This window comes from Oncorhynchus keta, chromosome 14 (genome assembly GCF_023373465.1).
Source record: "Oncorhynchus keta strain PuntledgeMale-10-30-2019 chromosome 14, Oket_V2, whole genome shotgun sequence".
Classification (NCBI taxonomy): Eukaryota; Metazoa; Chordata; class Actinopteri; order Salmoniformes; family Salmonidae; genus Oncorhynchus; species Oncorhynchus keta.
This window is the reverse complement of record NC_068434.1, coordinates 29891379-29912094: the sequence shown is the minus strand read 5'-3', so window position 1 is coordinate 29912094 and position 20716 is coordinate 29891379. Positions and strand designations below refer to the sequence as shown.

At 40.7% G+C, this 20716-nt stretch overlaps 1 protein-coding gene across 1 annotated transcript; it reads right to left on the bottom strand.

Moving 5' to 3' along the window:
- Positions 1 to 7167: 7167 nt before the first annotated feature.
- LOC118393175 (leucine-rich repeat LGI family member 3-like) lies at positions 7168 to 18560 on the bottom strand. The gene is made up of 9 exons (XM_035785577.1): positions 18144 to 18560; positions 16635 to 16706; positions 14105 to 14176; positions 10233 to 10304; positions 10049 to 10120; positions 9687 to 9856; positions 9430 to 9594; positions 9159 to 9249; positions 7168 to 8581 (listed from the first exon to the last, which is right to left on the bottom strand). The coding sequence occupies exons 1-9, from the start codon at positions 18350 to 18352 to the stop codon at positions 7852 to 7854; spliced, it is 1653 nt and encodes a 550-aa protein (XP_035641470.1). The 5' UTR covers positions 18353 to 18560; the 3' UTR covers positions 7168 to 7851.
- Positions 18561 to 20716: the final 2156 nt, after the last annotated feature.

Genomic DNA, 20716 nt, shown 5'->3' with positions numbered 1-20716 from the left:
CTTACCATCAAAACAAACACCCAACAGTTGTTTCAGAAACCTTGCTTTGGTAGGCCCTGTGGTGTAAACAAGGCACAATTTTTAATAAAAGAATGACAATAAAATGGTACAGTTCAGTGGAACCATTTCTCACCAATGCACTCACATGCCAAAATGTTTTCCTTGGACACTGTTTCAAAGCAATGTGTATGCTTTCTTCGTAAATGTGTTTTGAATTTTTTCTTATTTAACTTCAGTTTGCAGTGTGGACAATTACTTTTCTTGACTTGCCATGTATGTTGGGACCAGGTGATTTCATTATGGTATATACTGTGTAGACTTATAATGTGTGACTAAGGGAATGGCATCAATGATACACATTTAGAGCCAGCCAAACACAACGAGTCATACATTGAAGAAACACAGAAAATCAATCATCAAATCGAGAACATATCTGTACATGTAAACCTAGGCTTACTGCTCAAGTAGGCAAATATGTCCAAATAAGATTCCCTCATTGTGAGCAAATGGACAGCTCACGTGCAAATGGGTGCTAATTAACGCTATGCTTACATCAGTGCGGTAGTTGGTCATATAAAAACATTTACTTCCATGGTTTCCTCACTTACTTCCATGGTTTATATTTTTATCCATGTAGGTCAGGTTCGATTAAGATTTGCTTTCTTTGACGTTGATACCTTCAACGTTTACCTCCACTTGGGAGACCTTTAAGGAGACAGGAAGGGTTAAATGCGTTTGAGTCTGCCCACATTGAGTCCGGCCACGAACTGCACACTTCAGTCAAGGGCTTCTCAGATCATTTGTACATGTAGGTAGGGGTGAAGTGACTATGCATATATAATAAACAGAAAGTAGTGTCGTGGAAATATTGGTTCAATAATATCTCTCAGATACCGGAGCCTGTGAATTCAAATAGACTTTATTACAAAGTAACAAGCTGAGTTGGTCCATGGAGCAACTGCTGGACTCAGTCTCAGTCCACTCCTTTTATACAGTTTCATGCTTATACAAGTGTCATAGTCCCTCCACTTTATGCTAATTACCATATCCCCTCGGATTTACTCCACCATTGTTTCCTAATTTAAGTTCTTTCCTCTCGGCAGGGTTTCCCCTCCCCTCTTGTTTCTTGGATCAATTATATTGGTGGCTCGCCTATACATTATTTCCAGAAAATAATAAGTACAGATTACTATAGGCAATTATAAAATTGCTACATGCCATTAGCAGGCTATAATGTTACGACAGGCCATTACAGAATTATACAGTTGAAGTCTGAAGTTTACATACACCTTTGCCAACTACATTTAAACTCGTTTTTTCACGATTCCTGACATTTAATCCTAGTAGAAATTCCATGTCTTAGGTCAGTTAGGATCACCACTTTATTTTAAGAATGTGAAATGTCAGAATAATAGCAGAGAGAAGGATTTATTTCAGCTTTTATTTCTTTCACCACATTCCCAGTGGGTCAGAAGTTTACATACACTCAATTAGTATTTGGTAGCATTGCCTTTAAATTGTTTAACTTGGGTCAAACGTTTCGGGTAGCCTTCCACAATCTTCCCACAATATGTTGGGTGAATTTTGGCCCATTCCTCCTGAAATAGCTGGTGTATCCGAGTCAGGTTTGTAGGCCTCCTTGCTCGTACACTCTTTTTCAGTTCTGCCCACAAATATGCTATAGGATTGAGGTCAGGGCTTTGTGATGGACACTCCAATACCTTGACTTTGTTGTCCTTAAGCCATTTTGCCACAACTTTGGAAGAATGCTTGGTGTCATTGGCCATTTGGAAGATCCATTTGCAACCAAGCTTTAACTTCCTGACTGATGTCTTGAGATGTTGCTTAAACATATCCACATAATTTTCCATCCTCATGATGCCATCTATTTTGTGAAGTGCACCAGTCCCTCCTATAGCATTACTCTGGACCCTGATCTCTCTTTTGAAGAAAGACCCTTTCAAGGACAGCTTTTTTCCATCTACGTAAAAATCAGAAACTTTCTGTCCAAAAATTATGCAGAAAAATTAATCCATGCTTTTGTCACTTCTAGGTTAGACTACTGCAATGCTCTACTTTCTAGCTACCCGGATAAAGCACTAAATAAACTTCAGTTCGTGCTAAATACGGCTGCTAGAATCCTGACTAGAACCCAAAAATGTGATCATATTACTCCAGTGCTAGCCTCCCTACACTGGCTTCCTGTCAAGGCAAGGGCTGATTTCAAGGTTTTACTGCTAACCTACAAAGCATTACATGGGCTTGCTCCTACCTATCTCTCTGATTTGGTCCTGCCGTACATACCTACACGTACGCTACGGTCACAAGACGCAGGCCTCCTAATTGTCCCTAGAATTTCTAAGCAAACAGCTGGAGGCAGGGCTTTCTCCTATAGAGCTCCATTTTTATGGAATGGTCTGCCTACCCATGTAAGAGACGCAAACTCGGTCTCAACCTTTAAGTCTTTACTGAAGACTCATCTCTTCAGTGGGTCATATGATTGAGTGTAGTCTGGCCCAGGAGTGGGAAGGTGAACGGAAAGGCTCTGGAGCAACGAACCGCCCTTGCTGTCTCTGCCTGGCTGGTTCCCCTATTTCCACTGGGATTCTCTGCCTCTAACCCTATTACAGGGGCTGAGTCACTGGCTTACTGGGGCTCTTTCATACCGTCCCTAGGAGGGGTGCGTCACTTGAGTGGGTTGAGTCACTGATGTGATCTTCCTGTCTGGGTTGGCGCCCCCCTTGGGTTGTGCCGTGGCGGAGATCTTTGTGGGCTATACTCGGCCTTGTCTCAGGATGGTAAGTTGGTGGTTGAAGATATCCCTCTAGTGGTGTGGGGGCTGTGCTTTGGCAAAGTGGGTGGGGTTATATCCTTCCTGTTTGGCCCTGTCCGGGGGTGTCCTCGGATGGGGCCACAGTGTCTCCTGACCCCTCCTGTCTCAGCCTCCAGTATTTATGCTGCAGTAGTTTATGTGTCGGGGGGCTAGGGTCAGTTTGTTATATCTGAAGTACTTCTCCTGTCCTATTCGGTGTCCTGTGTGAATTTAAGTGTGCTCTCTCTAATTTTCGCTTTCTTTCTCTCTCTCGGAGGACCTGAGCCCTAGGACCATGCCTCAGGACTACCTGACATGATGACATGACGTGCTGCTGCTCCATTTTCAACTGTTCTGCCTTATTATTATTTGACCATGCTGGTCATTTATGAACATGTGAACATCTTGGCCATGTTCTGTTATAATCTCCACCCGGCACAGCCAGAAGAGGACTGGCCACCCCACATAGCTTGGTTCCTCTCTAGGTTTCTTCCTAGGTTTTGGCCTTTCTAGCGAGTTTTTCCTTGCCACCATGCTTCTACACCTGCATTGCTTGCTGTTTGGGGTTTTAGGCTGGGTTTCTGTACAGCACTTTGAGATATCAGCTGATGTACGAAGGGCTATATAAATGGATTTGATTTGTAGCAAAACACCCCCACAACATGATGCTGCCACCCCCGTGCTTCACAGTTGGGATGGTGTTCTTCGGCTTACGAGCCTCCCCCTTTTCCTCCAGACATAACAATGGTCATTATGGCCCAACAGTTCTATTTTTGTTTCATCAGACCAGAGGACATTTCTTTAAAAAGTACCATCTTTGTCCCCGTGTGCAGTTGAAAACTGTAGTCTGGCTTTTTTATGGCAGTTTTGGAGCAGTGGCTTCTTCCTTGCTGAGCAACCTTTCTGGTTATGCCCTCTTTGTTGGTGATGTGGAGACCAAGGAACTTGAAACTCTCGACCCTCTCCACTACAGCCCCATCGATGAGAATGGAGGCATGCTCAGCCCTCCTTTTCCTGTAGTCCATGATCAGCTCCTTTATCTTGCTGGCGTTGAAGGAGAGATTGTTGTCCTGGCATCACACTGCCATGTCTCTGACCTCCTCCCTATAGGCTGTCTCATTGTTGTGTCGTCAGCAAACTTAATGATGGTGTTGGAGTCATGCTTGGCCACGCAGTCATGGGTAAACAAGGAGCACAGGAGGGGACTAAGCATGCACCCCTGAGGGGCCCCCGTGTTGAGGATCAACGTGGCAGATGCGTTGTTGCCTACCTTTACCATCTGGGGGTGGCCCTTCAGGAAGTCCAGGATCCAGTTGCAGAGGGATGTGTTTTGTCCTAGAGTCCTTAGCTTAGTGATGAGCTTTGTGGGCACTATGGTGTGGAACGCTGAGCTGTAGTCAATGAACAGCATTCTTACATAGATGTTCCCTTTGTCCAGGTGGGAAAGGGCAGTGTGGAGTGTGATTACGTCATCTGCGGATCTGTTGGGGCAGTATGCCAATTGGAGTGAGTCTAGTGTTTCCGGGATAATGTTGTTGTATAATATGTACGGTAACTCAGTAAAATCCTTGGAATTGTTGCATTTATATTTTTGTTCAGTATATGTTATTTATCTCTATTGAATAAAAAAACTGAAAATTCTGGAGTCCTATTTTGATAGTGAAATATAGCAACTATAGTAAAAATTAAAGCAACTATAGTAAAAATTAATGACAATCGCTGGATGATGTTGCACATCAACATATCTTGCATTCCTGCTTGGATGTGTTAATTGAAACCACTTGTTACTTGAATATCTCAGTAGTTTTTTTTATTATACTTCTTAATAAAGCACTCTGTATGACTTTATAAGATCATTACTCATGCTTTGGTCCATCCAACCAAATTATGGGCTGGTGCTACCAACTGTAAAAGTTAGTGACACCAGGGTAAAATGTTACTCTGGAGCCCTGTATACTAATGAACACTTATGTTGTTGATTCAGGGTAACACGTATGACAGGCACTAATTTACCACTGTTGCCATACAAATAGCATTTTAAACATATAGGAGCATGGAGTTGTTCCATGTCATTTCAGCAAGCTATGACACCCACCATCTCAGATTGTTTTGCAATTGTTTCTGTAGTTACAAACAAGATTGGCAATCCTGAAACATAATTTTGTTGAAATTAAAATGTATTCCAGAGATTGATTACACCCAATTTTGCCTTTTTTTTATTTATAGGATTCAAATCATATTCAATAAATTTAGTACCAAATATCTGATTTGGACCAAACCTTTTCCTACCAATGAGTAAGACATGAGGAATAATTTTTTTTTTTGTCAAATGCCAATAAGCTCCCTGCACAACTCATTCCATTCCATTCCAACAACCAGTATACAGTTTCAGTTCTCTGTTTGACAAGTAGTATGAAGCTGCGACTTGGAGTATTGCTTCTCCATACGATGTAATGTATTCCCTATGAATCTGGTGATGTTTTCTTCCCCCTGTTCTGAGAAATTAGTAATTGGAAGTCGCTTGCATTATTTACTATAAAGTAGTGTGAAAGTACCAGTAAGAACCAAAGTATTACAGTTCCTGCAATACCACCACACTTTTATCCATTTTGCTGGTCTCTTGTGTTTAATAAATAGATCACAACATTATCTGAATCCTATAAATTTAAATTGTGAATTCAGGAATGCTAATCGTATCTGTTACTAACTACAGAAGCGATTTCAGAACAATCTGAGATGATGGGTGTCAAAATCCTCTTTGTGCTTTTTGAGGTGAAACGACCCAATGGTTAAATTAGTATTATTTAGAGACCCATCCCCAATTTTTTTTAAACTTTGTTGCATTTACGGGGACTCGTGACTCATTCAGGGGGTCTGAGACACCCCTGGGCCCCCCGTAATTCAGACTCTGCTCACACTATACCACCTTCTATGGTGGTAAGTGTCAAATACAGTAGTGAACCATACAATCACAACACTCATAATATCCTACTAACAATGTGTATATACCGGTATAGGCTATTCGAAGAATAATGTTGAAACAAGTTATTTTATTTTTGACATAAATGTGACTAATGCTGGAGAACTTTGTTCTAAAGCGATGTCCACACCAATTGGATGTAGTGACCATATAGTAGATATATCCAGAAAAGTCAGGGTTCCAAAGGCTGGGCTTAAAATAGTGTAGGCCAATAAGAGATCACACAAAACGTTCTGTAGTGATTCTTATGAAGATATTTTTTCATTTCATTTTTTAATTTCACCTTTATTTATACAGGTAAGTCAATTAAGAACAAATTCTTATTTACAATGTCCTGTAATGAGCAGCATCCAGGCGCTGCAATTGATGCATTCTTCCAGTTATCAATAAGCATGCACCAAAACCACAAGCATTGTATTTGGTACAAATAATTCCATAAGTATTGGCCTCAGCTGAGTATGATAATGATTAATGTGGCTGTTGAGCAAGTAGAGGAGACTAAACTTATTGGTTTTTACCTTAGAAGGTAAACTGTTATGGTCAAAGCATATTGATTCCGTTGTTGTAAAGATAGGGACAATTATGACTATGATAAAGACGTGCTCTGCTTTTTCAACAACACATTCAACCAAACAAGTCCTGCAGGCTCTGGTTTTATCACATCTTGAGTATTGCCTGGTTATATAAATGTGAGCAGCATTCACACAGAGAACTCATATCAACAAGATGCATTTGTTTCTCTTGGCTCAAGGTAGAGGAAAGATTGACTGCATCACTTCTTGTTTGTATGAGAAACATTACTTTGTTGAAAATAACATACAGTTCTGACAGACATACCCCACTAGACATGCCACAAGGGGTCTCTTCATAGTCCAAAACAAATGTAAGGCAATGAACAGTGTTGTACAGTGAATTCGGAAAGTATTCAGACCCCTTGACTTTTTCCACATTGTTACGTTCCAGCCTTACTCAAATGGATTGAATTGTTTTTTTCCCGCCTCATCAATTTACACACAATACTCCATAACGACAAAGCAAAAACAGGCTTGTAGATATTTAAAAAATATATACAGTACCAGTCCAAAGCTTGAATGCCAAGAGTGTGCTGTCATCAAGACAAAGGGTGGCTACTTTGAAGAATCTCAAATATATTTTGATTTGTTGAACCCTTTTTTTGTGACTACATGATTCGATATGTGTAATTTCATAGTTGTGATGTCTTCACTATTATTCTACAATGTAGAAAATAGTAAAAATAAGGAAAAACCCTGGAATGAGTAGGTGTCCATATATATAATATACACACACACACACACACACACACACACACACACACACACAGTGATGACAGGAGCTTGACAACCTTCCAGTCCTATTCAGTTAACCAAACATTTATTTAGGGAAATCTGTACATGTGCACATGCATTGTAATTAAACAAAAATATATTGGTATCATTCAGGATCAACAGAGCGAAATGTATTAACACGTATTGCTATTATTACCTTGATGCAATATAAAATGTACACAGAATAATTTTATAAAAGATGATCTACTGTTAAGAGAACATTATGGCATGCAGATTACAGTATTGCTTTGAACAAAATATCTTAACTATCATTTCATAGAATGTCTAACTATTTGATGTGAACAGTTATTTTCCTATATTGATATTCATGAATTAAAGGATTTGAAACATCCAATAGAAAAGTTCAGTAGATGCACATGCTTTTCACATAATCTGATGTTACTTATATTTGTACTATATCTGCAATGGAACCTCCAAGTATATTTTCCACAGAGCATAAATTAATGGTAGGTCAAGTAAGTAGTGATGTTGCATAGTGATGTACTAGTTATGGTGATATGTTCTGTCATTACACATCCAGTTTTAATTGATTCAGACATATCAGAAGATATCATGCATTTCCTGTTCATTAGTACTATTACATTTTGTTTTGCCAATTTAACAGGCATTTAGTTGCATGGCTTAGATTGCTTCTCCACAAGAACAGCACAGATTAATGAATGGTCTCATACTGTAGATTCAGCTGGATTGGTCTATTTGGCACTGAGATCCACTATTAGGTGCTGGTAGGCTAGGGTGTTGCCTTTAAAACTGGCTGCCAGCAGCATGTCTTTGTTGTCCACAGACACCAAGCTGAAGGCCCGGGGTGCTCTCATGTTGAGCTCCTGGAAGGGCTGGAAGCGCTGGGTGAGGTCATCCCACAGGTAAACTCGAGAGAAGGAGAAATCACTCCCTAGGAGAAGATACTGGCGGGGGCCCACAGTGAATGGATACACAGCCATGGAGCCACGTGAGGGCAGGGTCTGAATCTCAACATAGCGCTGCCCCTCCCATCGGAGAATCTTGGAGTCACCAATGAAGCGTGTAAGGCAAAGGTAGAGAACGTTGCGCACCCAGAAATGCTTGACCATCTGCACGTCGAAAGTCTCAGTGATTTGGGAATGAAAGGCAAACTGGCGCAGGCTGCGGTTCCACTGGTAAACCACTGGGGGCTGAGAGGCACTGGAGAGAATGAGACGCTGCTTCCCTTCCACATCTAGGAACTCCACATGGGTGTCACGATGCCAGGGATGAAGGGATTGGTGGGAGTAGAAACCGTTGCTGTTCCAGCGGTATATGCTCGTAGAACCTGCCTTGGAACTGTCTGCTACTGCAAAGTACCACTCATCATCCAGCTGGAAGGTCTCAACAAAGTTGGGTTTCCTCACACGTGTGGTGTCAATGTCCTGAATCTTCACAAATCGCTGCGGGTCCTCTCCCCACCTGAAAAGGTGTCAACCAGGTCAGCCATCCCAAAATCATCATCACAAACATCTAATCGTAACACAATTTTGGCACATTTTCAATAAGGATTTACCCCAGTTTTTTACCCAAAAGATTCAGACTTTTCTGCTTCTATCTACAAAGGCTGGCACCCGTGCCTCACTGGGCCATGGCTCTGGCAGACCTGTTCTAACTTGGGGCCAAGCCAGGCGGCTGGTACTTTTCAGCTGGCATTTACATAACACTTGATAACTGTGAACTTTAACACCTCACAAATCAACAGTCTTGAATTATGCATAAGTTGTTGATTGTGCTCGCCACTGGTTGAATCAACTATGTTTTCACGTAATTTCAATGAAATTACGTTGAACCAACGTTGAATTGACGTCTGTGCCCAATGGGAAGTCTTAAGTGTCATACTCTGATGGAAACACAATTACACCAGAGCTTACATTAACATAAGACACTAGTGGCCCGCTAGTGTGTGGGTAAGTCTTAATGGAAAAGCGCCAATGGCTAAGAAAATTAACAAATCAATTACATTTAGCCTTTGATAAAGAATTGGAATAAGTCTCACTTGTAGATGTGGGATCCTCCAAAAAGTTGAGCCACAACCATGTAAAGAGTGTTGTTTATGACCACAGGCTTGCAGTAGACAGCGGAGCGAGCTAGGAGAAACAAAGAAGCAGAAAGCAGCAGATTTAGCTGAATTCAGTCTCCTCTGTGTACTTAAAGATACAATGTAAAATCCCTTGGTCTATAATTAAGTGATAACAGTTGAATGCATTGGTTGTCTTGTGCCATGATTTGTTATATTAAAAAAGGCTTAAGTCAAAGAAGAAACTAACCTGTTATATTATGGTACATCCGGAAGACCATTTCCACATGATCCCATACAAACAGTGTACAGAACCCAGTATCAGGCTGGGCGAAGGCCACAAACTGATTGTTGTTGAATTCATAGGACTCCACTGACACAGACTGGAAGGGAAAAGTCTCATAAACGGCAAAGTCTACAGGGGAAGACAGAGATGAGGATTATCAATCTAACAATTAAGTGCCTTGCTGTCCTGTGAAATTAATTTCAAGATGATTTGGGGCAAACCTGCACTGATACAGTTGAAGTCTCGTGGGGTGAGATCATGGATTCTGCGACCTTGGAACTCAAATGGGCTGGCACAGTAGATGGCAGGGACAGAGGTGTTGGTCTTCTCCATCCAGTCCACCAGCCACTTGATTTTACAGTCACAGCGGAATGAGTTACCCCGCAGGTCTCTGGGTAACACATAGAACAATAGAATGACAGAAGGTAAACTGTCTCGTAAGGATTCTTGGTAGCGCATTTCCAATTACAGCGCTGAATAAAGTTGTAATACCATGGTGATAACTTAGTTACTTCAAAAACATATCACAAGATGAAACCTATGACAAGGCTAACTTGTCCCTTTCAAAAAGTAGTGTACTTACAAGTCTGTCAAAATATCAAGATATTTGAAGAGTTCTCGTGGAAGGAACTGCAGGTTATTATTTGACAGAGAACTACAAGAGACAGAGATAAGATAAAATGTATAATAATCATATCATGTCCATGCAATACGTAACAAGTATTCTTCCATTGATATTTACAGAGAAAGTCAGAAGATATACTCACAGGTGAGTCAAGGATTTAAGCCCTCTGAAGGTATGCTTTGACAGGGCTTGGACGTCATTGTTCTCTACAAATCTGATGAAAGCAATCATGATAATCAAGATACTTATAATAGAAAACATGCTTTGTGGTAGAACTGGGGGTCATTTGCTAATATACAGTACCAGTCTGTTTATAATTCCATGTGTTTTTTCATAGTTTTGATGTCTTCACTATTATTCTACAATGTAGAAAACAGTAAAAAAAAAGAAAGAAAACCCTTTGAATGAATCTGTGTGTCCAAACTTTTGATTGGTACTGTAATTCAATCAAGACCATTTAAATACATTGCCATGTCACTCATGGACAGTACACAGCCTTGTTTTCCATATTCAGAGTGTGATATTTGTCTTATTGAACCTGATTGTGTCTCCGTCTTTCCCTTATTTATTTACTTCAAAAGCCTGTTCCTAAGGGGAACATGTCCTGCAAACTTTGAGAGATTTCATTTAGCTTCCAGGGAATGCTTCCTGAATCTTAAGCAGCTATAATGGGAATGGACCTGTCTGCTGGCTGGACTGTCTGCAGTAAGAGCGGGACTAACCTTGAGGATAAGCCAAGTTGTAAGGAAAAGAGGGGGAGGGAATCTTTTACTGGCTATGGTGCAAAGCGTCCAAAACAACCATTAATCATCCGCTCACATTTTTCTAATGGAGGTAACGTAGCAGGTGTACGTCTCTTGGGTATACTTAAAATCGAGAAATGACTTATAGGCAAAACTGCCCTGTCATCAGATAGTTAGTAGGGTGCCTCTACATGGGTTCAGGAATAAATATAGTCTGAGCCCTGTATCAAAGTTCAGCTGTTTGGACATTGAACTGAGCCACTTAGAAACTAAAAGAATGTTACTGTGCAAATGTTGCCAACGATAAAACAAGTTGTCGATTGGACAATATTTGGCTTAAGTTACTAATGCAAACATAGCTCTGTGAACTACCTGTACTACACAAATGACAACCACAATTAATCTCTTCAAAACAATGCACACATGAGAATTTCTCATATCACCAACATCTCCTTATTTTAGGATGATGAATCTATAATTTTAGTTGATGGAATGATGAAAGATAACCACAAGTGACAATTGGCTACAGGTGCATTCTCTGTCTTCATTCTGGATGTGTGAGGCATCCCAGGGCTACACTGTGTGAGCTCAGTCAGACTGCAGTCAGTCTCCTATTTGGAGCAGCACTGGATATGAAGATCTGAGTTCATTAGCATTCACAGTGAGGAGCCACCATTGGGTAGAGCTGGCTGGGTGCTGCAGAGCCCTGGGGCTGGGCTGCAGCCAGAGCCACACAATCACTTTATGGAGCCTAATGCATTGCTTACATGGAAAGCAGCAAATGCGATGGCATCAGCAACTTAATATTTCCTGGTGGCCAACTTCCTGTCAATTAACAAAACGGCATGCTCAGCTTTATCAGGCCCCACAAAGGAAGGAAGACTAGTCTCTGGTAGGAGGAGGTACAATATTCAATGTTACTTGAGCTTTCCTTGTTTGGCTGAGGACTGGACACCATAGTAATCTTTCATTGTAACACCACTTCCTCATTCTTTCAGATATAATGTTTGTTGAGCATATACAGTTGAAGTCGGAAGTTTACATACACCTTAGCCAAAAACATAAGCTCCTTCCTGAGCTGTATGACGGCTGCGTGGTCCCATGGTGTTTATACTTGCGTACTATTGTTTGTACAGATGAACGTGGTACCTTCAGGCATTTGGAAATTGCTCAAAAGGATGAACCAGAGTTGTGGAGGTCTACAATTTTTTTTAATGATTTTTATTTTATTTTCCCATGATGTCAAGCAAAGAGACTGCGTCTGAAGGTAGGCCTTGAAATACATCCACAGGTACAGTGGGGCAAAAAAGTATTTAGTCAGCCACCAATTGTGCAAGTTCTCCCACTTAAAAAATGAGAGAGGCTTGTAATTTTCATCATAGATACACTTCAACTATGACAGACAAAATGAGAAATAAAATCCAGAAAATCACATTGTAGGATTTTTTTATGAATTTATTTGCAAATTATGGTGGAAAATAAGTATTTGGTCACCTACAAACAAGCAAGATTTCTGGCTCTCACAGACCTGTAACTTCTTCTTTAAGAGGCTCCTCTGTCCTCCACTCGTTACCTGTATTAATGGCACCTGTTTGAACTTGTTATCAATATTAAAGACACCTGTCCACAACCTCAAACAGTCACAATGCAAACTCCACTATGGCCAAGACCAAAGAGCTGTCAAAGGACACCAGAAACAAAATTGTAGACCTGCACCAGGCTGGGAAGACTGAATCTGCAATAGGTAAGCAGCTTGGTTTGAAGAAATCAACTGTGGGAGCAATTATTAGGAAATGGAAGACATACAAGACCACTGATAATCTCCCTCGATCTGGGGCTCCACGCAAGATCTCACCCAGTGGGGTCAAAATGATCACAAGAACGGTGAGCAAAAATCCCAGAACCACACAGGGGGACCTAGTGAATGACCTGCAGAGAGCTGGGACCAAAGGAACAAAGCCTACCATCAGTAACACACTACGCCGCCAGGGACTCAAATCCTGCAGTGCCAGACGTGCCCCTCTGCTTAAACCAGTACATGTCCAGGCCCGTCTGAAGTTTGGATGATCCAGAAGAAGATTGGGAGAATGTCATATGGTCATATGGTCAGATGAAACCAACATACGACATAACTCGTCGTGTTTGGAGGACAAAGAGTGCTGAGTTGCATCCAAAGAACACCATACCTACTGTGAAGCATGGGGGTGGAAATATCATGCTTTGGGGCTGTTTTTCTGCAAAGGGACCAGGACGACTGATCCGTGTAAAGGAAAGAATGAATGGGGCCATGTATCGTGAGATTTTGAGTGAAAACCTCCTTCCATCAGCAAGGGCATTGAAGATGAAACGTGGCTGGGTCTTTCAGCATGACAATGATCCCAACACACCGCCCGGGCAACGAAGGAGTGGCTTCGTAAGAAGCATTTCAAGGTCCTGGAGTGGCCTAGCCAGTCTCCAGATCTCAACCCCATAGAAAATCTTTGGAGGGAGTTGAAAGTCCGTGTTGCCCAGCAACAGCCCCAAAACATCACTGCTCTAGAGGAGATCTGCATGGAGGAATGGGCCAAAATACCAGCAACAGTGTGTGAAAACCTTGTGAAAACGTTTGACCTCTGTCATTGCCAACAAAGGGTATATAACAAAGTATTGAGAAACTTTTTTTATTGACCAAATACTTATTTTCTACCATAATTTGCAAATAAATTCATTAAAAATCCTACAATGTTTTTCTCTGGATTATTTTCCTCATTTTGTCTGTCATAGTTGAAGTGTACCTATGATGAAAATTACAGGCCTCTCTCATCTTTTTAAGTGGGAGAACTTGCACAATTGGTGGCTGACTAAATACTTTTTTGCCCCACTGTACACCTCCAATTGACTCAAATGATGATCAGAAGCTTCTAAAGCCATGACATCATTTTCTGGAATTTTCCAAGCTATTTAAAGGCACAGTCAACTTAATGTATGTAAACTTCTGACCCACTAGAATTGTGATACAGTGAATTATAAGTGAAATATTCTGTCTGTAAACAATTGTTGGAACAATTACTTGTGTCATGCACAAAGTAGATGCCCTAACCGAATTGCCAAAACTGTAGTTTGTTAACAAGAAATTTGTGGAGTGGTTGAAAAATGAATTTAAATGACTCCATCGTACGTGTATGTAAACTTCTGACTTGAAATGTATGTGTGTGTGTGTGTGTGTGTGTGTGCGTGCGTGCGTGCGTGCGTGCGTGCGTGACTGAATGAAGGCACAAAGTGGGACACTTACAGGTACTGCAGGTGTGCCAGACCTGCAAAGGCATCATCAGCCACCACAGTGAAGGTATTGGAGTTCAGAAGACTGCAGAAATGTAGAGAAAGGGAGAGGTTTACAAAATACTGGAATTAAATGTTTCACTTTCCATTTAATGCCCAGAAAAATACTGCTGGAGAGGTTAGAAGACATCTTACTCAATACTGGTACTGTAAATGTGTATTTATTTACACTTGATTTTAAATGGACACAATTAGTGTACAAAGCATCTCCTCCAGTAACAAATAAATCACTTGAATTTGTGTGGAGTGGACAAGAATTACTCAATTTAAATGCAGTGATCAAGTATTCAATATACATAGTATGGGTCGGCCTTAATATAAACTGAAACCACTTCATCTTAGCACACACACTCCATTGAATCTGCATAGACAGATAAGCCATTGTTTAAATAGAAGAGAACTGAAGGGAGTCAGTCATGGGTGATGACACTGATACAGAGCCACTTTACTCACTAATGCCATGTCACCACTGTTTTCAATAACAGTTTATTTCAAGAGATTTATAGTGATTGTATTGTTGAACAAATGTTACTTCACAACTTGTACATCTTATCTAATTTCAGTTCCTTTCAGAAACAATTCACACCTCTTAAGTTAACTTTTTCCATATTTTGTTTTACAGCCTGAATAAAACATTGATTCAATGTATATTTTGTGTCACTGAATAACCCATAATTTCAAAGTGGAATTTTGTTGATTTTTTTGGGACAATTAATAGAAAATGTAAAGCTGAAATATCAACTCAAGACAATTATTCAACTCCTTTATTATGGCAAGCCTAAATAAGTTCAGGAGTAAACATGTGTTTTACATATCGCATAGTAAGTTGAACGGACTCATTCCGTGTTTAATAAGTGGTTAACATAATTTTTTTATGACTACCCTATCTCTGCACCCCACACATACAATTATCTGTAAGGTCCCTCAATCGAGTAGTACATTTCAAGCACAGATTTAACCACAAAGACCAGGGAGGTTTTTCAATGGCTTGCAAAGAAGGGTACCGATTGGTAGATGTGTAAAAAATAAAAAAGCAGACACTGAACATCCATTTGAGCACGGCGAAGTTATTCATTTGGCTTTGGATGGACACGCAGTCACTACAAAGATACAGGACACAGGAGATTGGTGGCACCTTAATTGGGGAGGACGGGCTCCTGGTAATGGTTGGAGCAGGATGGGTGGAATGGTATCAAAAACAAACATGTGGTTTATATGTGTTTGATGCCATTCCATTCCAGACATTAGTGTGCTATCCTCCCTTCAGCAGCCTCCACTGATAAAGGCGTCCTTCCTAACTCAGTTTCCGGAGAGGAAGGAAACTGCTCAGGGATTTCACCATAAGGCCAATTGTCAATTTAATGGTTGTGATGTGAGAAAACTAAGGATAGATCAACAACATTGTAGTTACTCCACAGAGTGAAAGAAGGAAGCCTGTACAGAATACAAATATTCTAAAACATGCATCCTGTTTGCAACAAGGCACTTAAATAATACTGCAAAAAAATGTTGCAAAGAAATACACTTTTTTGCCTTGAATACAAGGTGTTATGTTTGCGATAAATCCAACACAACACAACACATTACTAAGAACCACTCGTCATATTTTCAAGCATGGTGGTGGCTGCATCATGTTTTGGGTATGCTTGTCATTGCCAAGGATTAAGGCTGAATAAAATGGAAATAGGATGAAAATAAATGGATCAGCTATAAGCACAGACAAAATGCTAGAGAAAATCGTGATTCAATCTGCTTTCCAACAGACACTGGGAGATGAATTCCCCTTTCAGCAGGACAATAACCTAAAGCACAAGGCCAAATCTACACTGGAGTTGCTTACCAAGATGACATTGAATATTCCAGTGGCCTAATTACAGTTTTGACTTAAATTGGATTGAAAATCTATGGCAAGACTTGAAAATGGCTTTCTAGCAACTTGACAGATCTTGAACCATTTAAAAAAGAATAATGACTTAAATATTTTACAATCCAAGTGTGCAAAGGTCTAAGACTTACCAAAACGGCGCTTCTACAAAATATTGACTCAGGGGTGTGAAAACTTATGTAAATCAGATATTTCTATATAATTTTCAATAAATATGCTACAATGTCTACAAGCATGTTTTGACTTTGTCATTGTGTGGTATTGTGTGGCGATGGGTGAGATTTTTCTTGATTTATTCAATTTTGAATACAGACTGTAACACAACAAACAGTGGAGTAAGTCAAGGGGTATGAATACTTTCTGAATGAACTGTATATGTTTAGCCCTCCAACATCTATTATCCTGATTTGCCTCCAAAACAACCAGCGAGATTGGTCAAGCTGAATTTTTGTTGTTGTACAGAAGATGTGTTTTGGAGAGAACATGTTTAGCATTTTCATTGACCCAAGCCACAGAAGTTAAGTTGAGACTGCTCTAATTCCTCTACCTCAGACAGTAAGGGTGAGGATAGAATGATGGGACATGCATGAATACTCACAGGAACTGCAGCAGGTGCAGGTGGGAGAAGGCTCCCTCTGGGATTGTAGTGAAGGCTGCATTCACCATTGTCCTGAGAAGTACAGACAATCAACTTATCATCCAGGCTCTATCAACTAACATTAAGTCAATGTCATCATGCTTATCATATAAAATCCTACCCCCATTGTGCACAAGGGCTTGTTGTTCCACGCTAAATGTGTATATGTTGCCAGTCAGCCATGAATACATGTGATGTATTCATGAGAATAACATGTTTATGAGCATAGCTTTTGGTTTAAAAAATTCTGGTCACAGACTTTTAGTTTTTGTACATTTGAAGGGGAGAAATAAGAATTGTTAGGGCCTGATGGATGTTGGTGCTGCATCCCACCTAATCAATATGAGTGGACAGAGACTGCAAGGGGATGTCCTCCCTAGTCCCCAGGCACAGTCAATCTATTGACAGAACTAAACATGCAGAACGGCATGTTTTACCAGGAGCTCAATCTGTATTACCATTTGAATTTCAAGGAGGGCGAAATCTTTTGAAACTAGGACACACAGTTTCTTTATTCACAGGTTCCTGTATTCATCACTTTAAAAATGAGGCTACCTCCACCTTGTAGTGCTTGTGCTCTTCAATTCCCCAAGCTCTTTAAATACAAGAACATTATGTTCAATTACAGAAAGATAATACATTGAGTCAATATCAACTAAAATCAAAGTAAACATATAACTAAAATGTAATCATACTGAGTCCTATGCTACAGAATCTATTACATTATTGTCATTCCAATTACTGTGCACTATTTATCTAACCTTTGTAAGGTTACTATCCCTTGGAGGACATGCATGTCTTTTGCTGTGAATCTGTTGTAAGTCCCAGGAGGGCTAAGGCACATCCCATTGCTCTACTCCAATCAATGTAGTCTAATTTCTGCTAGCTCCCCCTGACTTCTGTCCAAGGATGAAGAGAGACTGAGGCACAGGGACACAAAGTGCCCATTTGTCATATTTCATTAGCATGTCGTGGCTGACCTAGCCCTGTCCATCAAAACACACAAGCCATGGTGAACCTGCTCCTTTCTTTCTCTTAAGTCTCTTTAAAATCAGACACACGTTCTTGAGGAGCTCAAACACCATCTTGCTCTCCTGATAATGGTATTTTCAGAGACACAGTTCACTGTTGTTTAGAAAAGATAACTGTGGTATAACTTAAGAAGTTACAAAAAAAAGGATCAGTGATTTTATACAGTATAAGCTTTTGGAAACCAGACACAGTAGAATATATTGTAAAAGCCCAAATGACCTTGTTGTAAAAGTGTAGCCTAATGTAAGGTCAACAGGATAGTCCATGAATTATTAAGTAATCTGTAAAAACCATGCATGACATCAGATCTTCCATCTAGTAAGTCTTTATGTACATTATCAACAGCTGGTTTTATCATTTTGGAATGAAATGTAAGGAATAGACCAAAAAGCAGAGAGAGTATACAGGAACAGACAGAGTGATCAATGTTGTACTCACAGAGAGATGATCCCAGGGGGAAAGCTCTTGGGGATAGCCTTGGTATCCACACAGAAGGCACTGTCTTTGGTGCAGGAGCAGGTGACAGGACAACGGGGGATTTTGGGGACCCTCTTGGCCCCTGTCTCCCCCACCAGGCAGAGAAGCAGACTTAGGCCGGCCAACAGCCTCAGCCATTCCGGGACCCTTCTCGATCCGGCATCCAGCATATTTCCTCTTTGGATGGACAGATGGACAGGGACTAGTGACAAAGACTGCTGAGCCTCAAGAAGTTGTTTTCTCTGGTTACCTTGTAGCAGCAGCAGTAGTAGTGTTGATGCTGATATATCAAATGACTGAAGATTTGGAGAGGCAGTTCAAAAGAGAGAGAAGCAGAGAGTGAGAGAGCAGAGCCAGAGAGGGGGCATATTCACTGTGTGTGTGCTCTACAGCTTCCCTGGATGTGTGTGTGTTCTCCCTAGAGCTGTGGTCAGAGCGCAGACTGCGGGAGTGAGGCTGCAATTCCCCGTGTTAGGACCTGTACGCAGCACCGCTGACTGAATTATTTACTATCTCACAGAAGCCTTAAAAATATGGCCAGAGAGGCAGCCAGGCAGGGGGAGGGGAGAGGAGAGGAGCAACAAGGGCAGTAGCTGGGAGGGAATGGAAGGGTGAGGATGCTCTGGGATCTTCACACTATGCCGCGGACACACACAACTTGACAGTATACAGACACCAAAATCAGAAATAAGACTTTTGAAACAATACTATACCAAGTTATAATTTTACATGAAAGTTCATTTGTATTGTAAAACATGTACTGTATATTACATGAATCAGCAATTTACAGTTTGTTCAGAGGAGGCACAACACATTTGGCCTCTTACTTTTATTTACATGTAGGCCAACGTGTGCAGATCTGGAGGATGTTCCAGAGCATAAACAACCCATATTAGAACCTATAGAATTCCATTGAATCCTTTAGAATCTGAAAATATGGAAAACAGAGTTGCATACCCACACAGTGGAGCTGTTGGCCATATAATGGAGCTGTGTGGCTCCAGCAGCCAGTAGTTTGGTGGCAGCCGTGAGAGGAGACAGAGCTGCAGTGCCAGGCACAGCCAGCTTTCCCACACAACACTGTTTTCATGAACAGATAGCAACCACCTTTGAGTCTGCTGGGTACTGTCTACAATTATCATGTTGCCTAGGTCCCAACACGTTGCTCTGTTTCAGACAGGCAATAATAGAGGAATTCTATGTGGTGTTCAACAGTGCTCCATTCTATCCCATTTCCACTCCAGGGACAATTTAACTATAGGGCATCAATATTCAGAGTACATATCAGGAAACATTTACATTGGTAGGAAAAAGACGAGATGTCAACTAACTACAAATGCTGCTAAATCAACGTGGTCTCAGGGCAATTCTTATTATTGTGTACATAAATCTGACACCCCATTTACTATGATATATTGAGTTACGTTAGTTTACATTATGAATGGAATAGCCGTTGTAAAATATTCTACGTCCGTCTCTGAGACCAGGTTGCTTGTTGCGCTGCAACAACAAAGGAAAATTATGGGGGAAATTTACATTGAAAGTTAGGGTAACCAAAACGACAAAGTTTAGGTGAATTTATGTAGCATGTAAGGTGATTGGGCTACATTTAGAATAAAGGGAAGGGTTAGCACCCATCCTCCCAGACCTCCCTGTTTTCATCTCTGTCTAAAGTAACTAGACCGTTAGTAGGTATCATACGTAAAGTATGTTTCATTTGGCTCTGAGACCAGGTTGCAAAAACAGCAAACATTTACAGCAACTGATCTACTACCTTTGCATTCAATGGTATTGTTTGTATGTGTGTTATTAATTACATCTTCATAAAAATAGTTGTTTACCCCTTTAAAGTCTACCTGGAAGATTCATATACTTTAGAGTTGATGAAATGGCACTCTGTCAGGTTTTTCAGTCACTACTGCCTCCCTGGCCCCAGTCCTATATCTCATGTCATCTAGCATACATTGAGGGAAAAAAAACATTACTAACACCTGCTCCTTCCATGACAGACTGACCAGGTGAATCCAGGTCAAAGCTATGATCCCTTATTGATGTCACTTGTTAAATCCACTTCAATCAGTGTAGAGGAGACAGGTTAAAAAAACATGTTTAAGCCTTGAAACAATTGAGACATTGTCAGGACCCGGTTACGAACGCGGGTCTCCGGAGTGAGAAACAGTCACTTAATCAACTGAGCCACGAATAGTCGGCAGAACCCAGAAGATGAGGCAGACACAGCAGTACTTGAGATGGTGTATTTAATGAAGTAAAAAGTGAAGTTCTTCAGGAAGACATGTAACTCCACAACCTCAAAAGGAATCCTACAAGAACAAAGGTAATCCTCCAAGACAAAAAAGGTAAATCCACAACGTGGAAGGTAAAGCACAAAAAGCCTCAAAAGATACTCAAAAAAAAACAAACAAGAAAAAAAAAAAACAGAATTCCACAAGAGAGTCCACCGGGATCAACAAGAGTTCTCAGAGTACTAGGGCTGGGTGCTAACATACAAACACAGAGCAAAGAACAGAGGAAAA